This window comes from Leptonychotes weddellii, chromosome 13, assembly GCF_054177405.1.
Source record: "Leptonychotes weddellii isolate Sample4059 chromosome 13, ASM5417740v2, whole genome shotgun sequence".
NCBI lineage: Eukaryota > Metazoa > Chordata > Mammalia > Carnivora > Phocidae > Leptonychotes > Leptonychotes weddellii.
The window spans coordinates 850,187-860,844 of NC_138381.1; the positions used below are offsets into that span (position 1 = coordinate 850,187).

Sequence of the window (10,658 nt, forward strand, 5' to 3'; positions counted from 1 at the left end):
CTGAGACTCCCCCCTAACCAGACGCACCAGAACAGCCAGCAGGCACATGCAGAGCGGGTACAACCACTGCCCATCCAACAAAGCCTTTTCATCACGCGGACTGACCGTTCCTCCTCTTACCAAGAGACACTGGGCCTGGGGAAATCGCCTCTTCCTCTCAGCAGTGTAAGCAGAGACAAGAAAGAGTCCCAGTACACCACATAAACCAAGCACACCAAAAACTGTAGCACAAAATTAAACTGTCACTGGAATCACAGCCCACAAATGTAGGCCAGGACCTACAGGGTAAATTTAAATAGGGCAATCACCTGCTAAAGTAAAAGATATAAACAGAACCCACATTCTCCAGACATAATAGACAAAATGTCCAGGATAAAATAAAAAATCATCAGTCATACCAAGAACCAGAAGATTCACAGTGTGAGTTAGAAAAGATGATCAACAGACACACCAAAACTCAAATTAACTCGGATACTGGAATTATGTGACAATCATTTTAAGCAGCAAACATATACATGCTTCAACAAGCAATAACAAACTCTCTTGAAACAAACAGAAATTACAAAACTGACAAATACACTAGTGAAAATAAAACACTGCTCCATGGGATCAATAGAAGAGTGAAGATGACAAAGGACAGAATTAGGAAATTTGAGAACAAATCAATACAATTCACATAATTTTAACACAGGAAAAAGAAACTGGGGGGGGGGGAACCTAAGGGAATTATGTAACACTAACAAAAGACCCAACATTTGTATCACGCCAGTACCAGCAGGAGAGAGAGAAGACAGTGGAAAGCAGAGTCCTTGAAGAAACTCCCTAACTTTGGTGAAACAAAACCCAACAGATTAAAAACTCTTACTAAATACCAACCAAGATAAACCAAAAGAAATCCACACCAAGATACATCACAGTTAAACTTGTAAAAATGAAAAACAAATAAAACCTTGAAAGCAATCAGAGAGAAATGACACGTTACCCACAGGGAAACACCATCTTGAGCGGCAGTGAGCTTCTCAACAGGAATCATGAAGGCGAGGTGGACAGTAACCAGTTTTCAAGGCTAATGAAAGAACTGTCAACCAGGAATTCTATATCCAATACATCCATCCTTCAGGAATGAAGGGGAAATAAAAACATCCTAAGGTGGAAGAAATTTCAAAATTGGCTATAGGAAGCACTTTAAATAGAAAAGAATGGGGAAAAAAGAATCCTGAATACCAGGAAGGAATAACAGAAAGAGCAAAAACATGGGTACGTACATTAGACTATCCCTTATGATCACTGAGTTTTATAAATATTTGATGATTTAAACAAAAAGTGTAACACCATCTGATACTCAAGATATGATATTTAAAGTGTAGGGGGAGAAGATGGGTAAAGGGACCAAAATGCAAGTAAGATTTACACAGTCTGTACTCCACAGACTAAAATACTAATCCCAACACCCCATGGTGATAAGTCACATACGTATACTGCAATACCCAATAGAGCACACACTACAAAAACTACACAAAGACTTACACTCAAAAACCCTGTAGAGATATCCAAAAAAAGTTCAAATAACCTAAAGGAAGTCAAAAAGAGAAACAGAAGAGGAATGAGAATCAGAAGAAACAAAATAAACAAATAATAAAATAGCACTACAGCTCTAATGTAGCAATAATTAACTTAAATGTAAAGGGTCTAAATACACCAATCCAGAGAATGACAGAGTGCATAATGGAAAACCAGGATCCAACAAAGAGACTCAATTCAAATTCAACTGAGGTTGAAAGCGAACACCATGCAAACATTAATCCACAATAAAGCAGGAGGAGATTTCAGAGCAAAGAAAATTACCAGAGACAAAGAAGAATATTATGTAATAAAAGAAACACTCTACCAAAAGACATAAGAATCCTAAATATGTACACACCAAATGACAGAGCTTCAAAATACCTGCAGCAAAAACTGAGATGCAAACCGCGACGGAACCTATTGTGAAATAAGTAGCATATTTCCAAACAATGATCTCCCAAAATCAACCACTCAGAGAATTACTGACGCAATCACTGTTATAGGTACTATCTAGGAGGAAAAGAGAAACGGTACTTCTGGCCAAACACTGAACACATGCACCTTAGCAGGTTCTCCGGTAACCCTTCACCATCCTGTAGGAAAACAACAGTATCCCCCCCCCATTTTACATCCCACGAAATGGGGGTTCAGGTTAATGAGATCCAACAGCTAGTCAGTAAATGAGCCGCGATTCAATTCAGCTCTACATGACAATACATACTTTCTGACTCTATGTTACAGCTTCTCAAATAGCCCAGAACAAAAGTTACTCTAAAACTCGAATCCTGAAGCAACTGGATATTAAAATGTTCTTTTTCCTCTTCTGTACTAAAAGTTAACAGCTTCTGGGGCACCTGTCCAACCCTTGATTTCAGCTCAGGTCCTGATCTCAGGTGGTGGGATCAAGCCCCGCCTAGGGCTCCACGCTCAGTGGGGAGTCTGCTTGAGATTCTCTCTCTCGCTCTCGCTCTGACCCTCCCCCCGCACGCACGCGCACTCTCTCTCAAATAAATAAATCTTTTTTAAAAAAAGTTAACTGCAGGGGCGCCTGGGTGGCTCAGTCGGTTAAGCGACTGCCTTCGGCTCAGGTCATGATCCTGGAGTCCCGGGACCGAGTCCCGCGTCGGGCTCCCTGCTCGGCGGGGAGCCTGCTTCTCCCTCTGACCCTCCCCCCTCTCATGTGCTCTCTGTCTCTCTCATTCTCTCTGTCTCAAATAAATAAATAAAATCTTTAAAAAAAAAAAGTTAATTGCTTCTACAATTCCTTAGGAATAAAATTTCGATCAACTGTAGAAGGCAGTATTTCCTCTTTTTATAAGTTCCTTTTTTATAAAATGCAGTATTCCTCTCTTTGGGCGAGAAATAAGTTAAATGTGAGCTGAAACCAACTAGGGGAGGAGGCTTCCATCTCAAAAGAAAGGTCTGTATGTTTTGAATGTAGAACTGAAGTGTGGTCCCGTTGAACAGTCTAACCTTGGAAAGTTCCGTTTCCCATTTTGCTAAAAGCAAAACTTCCGGCCAACAAGCGCATGATTAAGTGCACCTGCACCTGGCACATAAGCTGAACCCTTAGCATCTGTGACAGGCCGTGTTCTCCACTCAGGTCTGTGCTTCGTGTCTGCACGTTCACGTCTCTGCTGGAACCGCACTGAGGCTCGGACACCTGCAGTGTGTGCGGGATGGGCGCTCCGCCCGCCCGGCTCACGTGAGAGCGCCGCCGCCGCACGCCGGCCCCCGTCTCCGAGGGCGTCGGACGGCCAGGGCGCCCCAGGACGAGGGCGGAGCTGGGGGTGACCCCCGCCCGGCCCCGACGCTGTGTCCCGGGCCTTTCCCAAGGGTGGACGCCCCCCCCGAGTGCGGGCGTCGAAAGCACTGTGCGCGGCCTGCGAGCTGGGGCAGACCCGCCGCCGGGGGTCGGGGGGCCCGAACCGGGCGCGGGGGGAGGGGCGCCGCGGGGGGGAGGGAGGTCGGCGCCGTCGTTACCTGCTGGGCCGCTCGGCGCCCGGCCCAGGCCCCGCCGCGCTGTAGTAGGCCGCGCGTTTGCGGTTGGCCGCGGCCGCCGCGCTGCGCACCGGGTACAGAGGGATCTGGTCCGCCATCTTCCGGCCGCCACCTTCCCGCCCCTCCTCGCTCCGCCTCAATTCGGGCCTTTCCCCGCCCTCTCCGCTCAGCTACCGCCCGGCTGAGGCACCGCCCGCGCGTCCTTGCCCGCCCCCCGCGCGCCCCAGCCCGACGGCGTCGCGGGGCGTCGGAGCCTGATGACGACAGCTTGCGGCGAAGGTAAGGCGCAAGAGGCGGCGGCGTTAAGAGGCTCCGTCCCGCGTCCGGGCCCGATGACGTTGCCGCCGCGGCGCGGGCGCAAGCGGAGGCGGTGACGCTCCGAGGCCCCGCCCCCCGCGCGCCCGGGCCGGGTGGCGTTACCGCGGCGCGCGGAGGCCGTGTGTCCCGGCGGCCCCGCCCCCGGGCGCGGGGCGCGGGGCGCTGGGCGCGTGCGCGTGCGCGTGGGGGCGCGCCGGGAGGCCGGCCCGGGGCTGCGCAGCAGGTGCGTGTCTCCGGCGGCGGCCGCGGCGGCCGAGAGTCCTGCATTTCCCGGACGCCGGGGACTTTCCGGTCTTTTAACTCGCCGCCTTGTCGGGCTTCCGTTGCGCGCAGGTGTGTTCGGCGTTGTCCCGCACCTACGGAATAAAATTCCCATAAGTGGCCTCCAAAGAGGGCTAACAGTCGAGTCCGGAGTTCTCAACTTTGCTATCGTGTTGTTCAAGTTTGTTACTAATTTATAGCTTGGAAATGTGGTCTGAACTCTTCCCATGCTTTAAAATTGAGGTTTTCTTCTGATCAAAAATATAGTCAGCTGTCCGCGGTGTGGTTGACCCAGGACCGACACAGGGTCAGCTGTGCCTGCTCCCCCCAGTTATAATTTTTGACCCAAAAAACTTGACTTCCAATGCCTGCTGTTGGCCGGAAGCCTTACCGGGAAAGTAAACGGTGATTAACGCGTTTTGTATGTTGTATGTATAACATACTGTATTTTTACGATAAAAAGCTAGAGAAAAGAAAATGTTATAGAGGAGCTCATAAGTTAGAGAAAATACATTTACAGCACTGTTACGTATATTTATTGGGAAAAACCCCCATAGAAACCCATATTATTCAGGGGCGCCTGGGTGGCTCAGTTGGTTAAGCGACTGCCTTCAGCTCAGGTCATGATCCTGGAGTCCCGGGACCCAGTCCCACATCGGGCTCCCTGCTCGGCAGGGAGTCTGCCTCTCCCTCTGACCCTCCCCTCTCTCATGCTGTCTCTCATTCTCTCTCTCCCTCTCTCAAATGAAAGAAAGAAAAAGAAAGAAAGAAACCCATGTTATTCAAGGGTCATGTGTGTTGGCAAATAGGTTTTCTATTCCAAGATGGAAACGCTAATGGAGCAGTGGTGTGCATGGAGACCTCCTAACCCACCCCAGTAGGTGGTCATTTCCTTAATGCTCCTTGAGAGTCTGTTTGGAGGCACCCTTATCATGGGGTCACTTCTCAAGAGGATGCTCACTCTAAAGAGTCCCAATGGCCCCACTTGTTCCAAGGTGCAGCCACCTGCAGAACACCTGTCTCTCTTAGCATCCCACAGTCCGTCCTCTTGGAAGTTCCCCAAACTGCTTCCTGGCCCCCTTCAGACAACCAAGGACGGTCAGAAGTACCTGCAGACAAATTGAAAAGTCTCTTCTACTCCAAATCCCACCTTAATAGGATGCGTCCCAGTCCAAGACTTTTCCCCTTCGTACCTGATAAAACTTAATTTCCTTGCTAAAACCCTTGAAAGTGACATCAGAAGGGCTCCCTTGCTGCAAGTTAATGAGTAAACAGCCTTTATTAATTTTGTCTTGGAGGTGGTTTTGTTTGTGATAGTTTGAGGTATTTATTTCAATGACTGTTTTTTATTTTGAAGATTTTCGTTGGTCCTTTTTCCTATCCATCTATTCTTACTTCATTTCTGCCTGTTTTGTTTCTTACTTTCAATTATCTAAGGAGAAGAAAATGTTTTGATTGTTGATTTGTTAACTTTCTTAGCTTTGGGTTTCTTCAGATGTCCTGGAATTTAGGTTTGTGGGCAGCGGGCAGGAGATACCGGTTCTTCCCCCTTCCCCTCCCCCTCCTCACCCTTCCCTAGTCAGTGGCCTTGCCGCTGCTTCCACCTTCAGCCCAGAACGGGGTCCCACGTGGCATGTCAAGGCTTTCAATAACAGGGAGAGCATGTCAGATGCAGGGTCTGCAGGCAGTGGTATTCATTCTTGGTCTTCAGTTTGGGTCTATGTCTTTGTACTCCTAAGCCCCCACCCTGTTAAAAAGCCCTAGGCGGCTGTCAGCAACAGGGTTTTGTTGGTTGGTTGGTTTAGCTTCCTACACCACGTAGGACAGCCTCACCCAAGCCTGTGGGGTGAGCCCCTTGCCCACTCCCGTGGCCAACTTCCAGCCCCAGAAGCCAGGCGACGGGAGCCACTCTCACCTCTGTTTCTGGTCCAGTAACTTTGGTGTTTTCGAGCCCTGCTGTGTCTTTTTGTTTTCTGTTTCCATAATCTATAAATCCATTATGACTACGTGTTTGAAGCAATGTATTCAACATAAACTTCTAAATTCTAGACTCATCTTGACTATTTTCATGTATTACCTTCTCAGTTTAAAAACTTATTTTTAAAAAAGTTTCTATTCTTAAGTAGTTGCTCCACCTTTCTGGTTCCAGTTTGCTATTTCGATGCTTTTTATGTGGCTTGAATACAGGCCACTTTGTGGACACCCCTCTCAAAGGACGCAGTGACGTCCTATTTGCAAAATGAACTTGTGCTCATTCTTTTCCTTACTCCGACTCACTGCAGCAGCTGACATTCACCTCTTTCAACAGCTGACATTTGTTACACCAAGTGCTCGACCACACTCCACAGCTGACATGGTTAATGCTGGCTAGATAACCACACTCCACAGAGGATGCTATTAACACAACAGCTCAACCACACTAAAGACTTAACATTGTAACACCAGGTCCTTACATTTTTCCCTTCTGTGATAACTTTGAGACAAATCCTCTGGCTCTCCTCCTTCATTAACTCCCTCTCTCCTGGATAGTTCTCTTTCACAGCCTACCCACTTTAAATAAGAACCCCTCAAGTCTTTTTTCCAAATTCTGACCTCTCCTGGCTCCCATTTCTGCATTGCTAATTTAGTTCAGTTTAGCCAAGATTCTTCATTCCCCTTTTGTGTCCAGGTGAGGGATCGGTATGTTGGGGATACAAACATAACTAAGACATAGCGTCTGCCCTGCAGGAGGATCTTCCTGGGCCGGGAGGCACATCCGCAAACTGCTGGCTGCAACTTGGGCCGCAGTGGAATGAATAGGTGCGTGATGGAAGCCTAAAATTCCGTTAGGGTCTTTGCAGGAGCTGGACGGCCTGCTGCAGCATTCAGCTGAAGAGTTTAGTTGAGGAACTGTTTACAGATATGTGGGTGGGAATAAAAAACCAAAGCAGTTTGAGGGACTTCCGGGGACAGGTAGATGGGGAAGCCATTATCACCTCCAGGCTCGAAGAGACCAGAAGAGGAAGAGTAGTACTGGAGCCAAGTAGAGCCCAGGAGCCAGATGCCCCTCCCCCGACCCCCACCTAGAGACGCTGAGGCTATAAAGCTGGGGTCAGTAAATCTACCTGTCACCTGTTTGGTAAAGATAGTTTGTTTAGACATAACCATGCTATTTTATCAACATATTATCTATGGCTGCTTTCAAGCTACAATGGTGGAGTTGAGGAGGCCCTACAAAGCCTATGTGGCCCTTTACAGGGAAAGCTTGCAACCGCTGTTACAGAGGCCCAGAGCCTTGCTAATATCTGGGGACGGGAAGGGGGCATGCCCTGATAGCGCAGGTATGGACTGTTTCTATGGGGACAGCACTTCCCTTGAGCAGTCCCTGAAGGAATAATGAGAGAAGGCGTAATAACAAGTTAATGGAGGGGACTGGAGTGACAGAGAATACTTGATTAATCTTTAGGAAGGCATGGAAGGAGTTTTCAAAAAAAGAACAGATGGAGGAAAGAGCAAACAAATAAGATGGTAGAGTTACACCTGAATGTCAGTTTATGTACATTAAATGTAAGCCGACTAAGTACACCAATAAAAAGTCAAATTGTCGGGGCGCCTGGGTGGCTCAGTCGTTAAGCGTCTGCTTTGGGCTCAGGTCGTGGTCCCAGGGTCCTGGGATCGAGCCCCGCATCGGGCTCCCTGCTCCGCAGGAAGCCTGCTTCTCCCTCTCCCACTCCCCCTGCTTGTGTTCCCTCTCTCGCTGTGTCTCTCTCTGTCAAATAAATAAAATCTTCAAAAAAAAAAAAGTCAAATTGTCAGATTGGACTACAAACCAAATCCAAATATATGCCTGAGGTCTAAGAGGCCTCATATGGAGAAGCGGAAAGTGGAAGGGTAGAAGACCATGTGATCACTGGCCACAATCATGCGTCGTGACTGTCCCTCACCTCCGCAGACGAGGACCCCGAGGCACAGCATGGGTACGCAGCTGACCTGGGTCACAGCCAGAACTCGAACCCAGGCTCCAAAGGCCATGTTTAGCCTCTGAACCAGAGTTGCCAGCTGAGCTTTAGAAAGAGAATAAAGAGAATACTGACCGCCCGAGCTTGGACATAAGGCGAAAGGAGGCTGGCGTGTCATTTCTTCTCATATATGGGCACAGGCCACCCGAAGACTGGGAAATGGACTTCGTTCAACTGACTGCTATTTAGTAGAGGTCTCCAATTTAGTGAAATTACACATTAGCGTGAAGGTAGCGTGCAGTAGAGAAGCAAATAATTCCGGCCCAGGAAGAAAATAGAACATCAAAGGATATAGTTTATTGTCCTTTAGGATATTAACCACTTTTGTGTCTAAGTGACCTGATCCTAACAGCTATGAATTCTAGGTCCTGAAAAACTCTCTGAGGCTGTCTTAAGGTCTTACTCATTGTATCTTCCCTCGTGATCTTCCTCTTGATTCATAAGTTTGTAAAATTTTGGCACACATACATTACGTATCCACATGAGAGTTACTTGACCTCTTCAAAAATTATGCTTTAGCTCTTCCTGTTCACCACAGCACAGGATCAAGGTGAAAAGGAGAACCCCACGTGGGAACATCGCATCCACAATCTCTGCTTCCACGTCCGTGTGGGGGACAACGGAAACAGACTGACCCGGCTGGAGGCCAGACCCCTGTGTTCTCCAGAGCTAGATAGGCCATCAGATCCTTTGGCAGTCGGAGAAATGAAAAGATTGTCTGTGGGGCCAGGGCAGAAGAAATCCAGAGAAAAGTCTAAGGGTGCGGGAGTATGAGTTAAGAAAAAATAACTTCTCCAATGCTGGAAACTTTGGCTTTGGGATCCAGGAGCACGTCGATCTGGGATCAAATGTGACCCAAGCATTGGTAGGTGTGGCCTGGAGTTCTATGTGGTGCTGGGTGGGCCGGTTTCTGCATCCCAGGCAGAAGCGCAGCATGTGCCTCAGGGGGGCCAAACACAGACTCAGCAAAGAGGAGGCCATGTGCTGGTTCTAGCAGGTGTGTGATGGGATCATCCTCCCTGGCGGATAAATACCCATTTCTATCCAAAAGGCCAATAAAAACTTCTCAGTGAAACGTTTTAAAAAAGTATACTTTAGCAAAAAGATTTTCAAATGTCAAAGAAGAACTTCATTATATATATATTTTAAATGGATGACGGTGGGTACCATATCATGGAATTTAAATGTCATTCAATACATTTTAAAAAGTGATGTCCCAGGCGCCAGGGTGGCTCAGTCCATTGAGTGTCCGACTTAATTTTGGCTCAGGTCATGGTCTCAGGGTCATGGGATTGAGTCCCATGTTGGGCTCCAAGCTCAGTGCAGAGCCTGCTTGAGATTCTCTCTCTCCCTCTGCTCTTCCCCTGCTCACACTCTCCAAATAAATAAATAAATAAAATCTTTTTTAAAAAAGGTGATGTCACAGTTCCATTTTAAAATGTAAATACAACATGCTAAAAATGCATCACTTGTAACTATTCACGGTTACAGTGAAAATGTTTAGCTGTCTATACAAGCCCAGTGAAGGGATCCATACTTTTCCAAAGTTCTTTTAGGGGGTCACTGAGCACAAAAGTTTGAAGACTGCTATTGTAATGCACAATAATTTTTAGAAAAACTACCATAAAAGATGAATCTTGTGACAAGTGGTCTTTAAATGCATTGTTAAAGACCCATTTTAGCACTCATTATTTCCTACTGATGCTTTCTTTGCTTTGTTCTCTGGGGCTCTGCCTCCCTCTCTACCCCGCATCTGAATTCACAACACCCCAACAGGGACCAAAGTACGAGATTTCCAACACCACGTGTCACCCCTTGAAAGGCTAACTACCCTCCTAACGTGTGAAGTCTGGATCCATTATAAAAGGAGAAAAATGTAACTATAGTACAATAAAGTTTTCATTCATTTTACCACATGATGCACTCAAATTAATTACAGCAAGCTCTTAATTAAAAAATGTATTTTGTGCAGAATTTATTTCAGTGTTTCATTTTTCTGAAAGAATTTAAGTCAACCACAAAAATGTGTGTGCATGTGAGCATGTGAGCAAGTGTGTGAATGGGTGTGTGCACACGTGGAATTTATAGGGCATGTACAACTTCAGGTGTACCCTGGAAAGCCCAAGGCCTTGGAGCAGAGCTTTCTCTTGTTTAGGGTCAGCTGAGGTGCATGGAGACTGATGTATCTAGAAAAGTCCTACTTTTCTTTAAACCACGCATTCAATTACTATTGTAATGAACCATAGACACTTCAACTATTCCATCAAAATGGGAAAAATGTAATTACTAGCTTCTCACGGAGAGTTTCAAAGGATTGCCTAAAGAATAAATAAACTAGACTCCAAGTGGACTCTTCGGAGTCCCGTTTGGTTGGTTGGGGTTTGGGATCTGTACAGCTGTTCTGGATCAACAGCTGTGTGTCTAACAAGGTCTGTCCACCTTTAACTTTACACCGGTGAACCTCTTCCCAAACACAATACCATAGTCTCAGTGATGACAAAAATGGGAAATCTCTTA

The 10,658-nt window shown here is 47.0% G+C and overlaps 1 protein-coding gene and 1 pseudogene across 1 annotated transcript in view; one reads left to right on the forward strand and one right to left on the reverse strand.

The window, feature by feature from the left end:
- The window catches only part of ATP9B (ATPase phospholipid transporting 9B), a 242,509-nt gene extending 238,639 nt beyond the window's left edge, over positions 1 to 3,870 (reverse strand). Inside the window, exon 1 of the mRNA XM_081802518.1 lies at positions 3,547 to 3,870. Within this exon, the coding sequence (XP_081658644.1) occupies positions 3,547 to 3,662 (116 nt within the window). The 5' untranslated portion in view covers positions 3,663 to 3,870. The remainder of the gene's footprint in view (positions 1 to 3,546) is intronic.
- A 26-nt stretch (positions 3,871 to 3,896) lies between these two features.
- Positions 3,897 to 9,171, forward strand: LOC102751003 (large ribosomal subunit protein uL5 pseudogene; annotated as a pseudogene).
- The last annotated feature ends 1,487 nt before the right edge of the window (positions 9,172 to 10,658 follow it).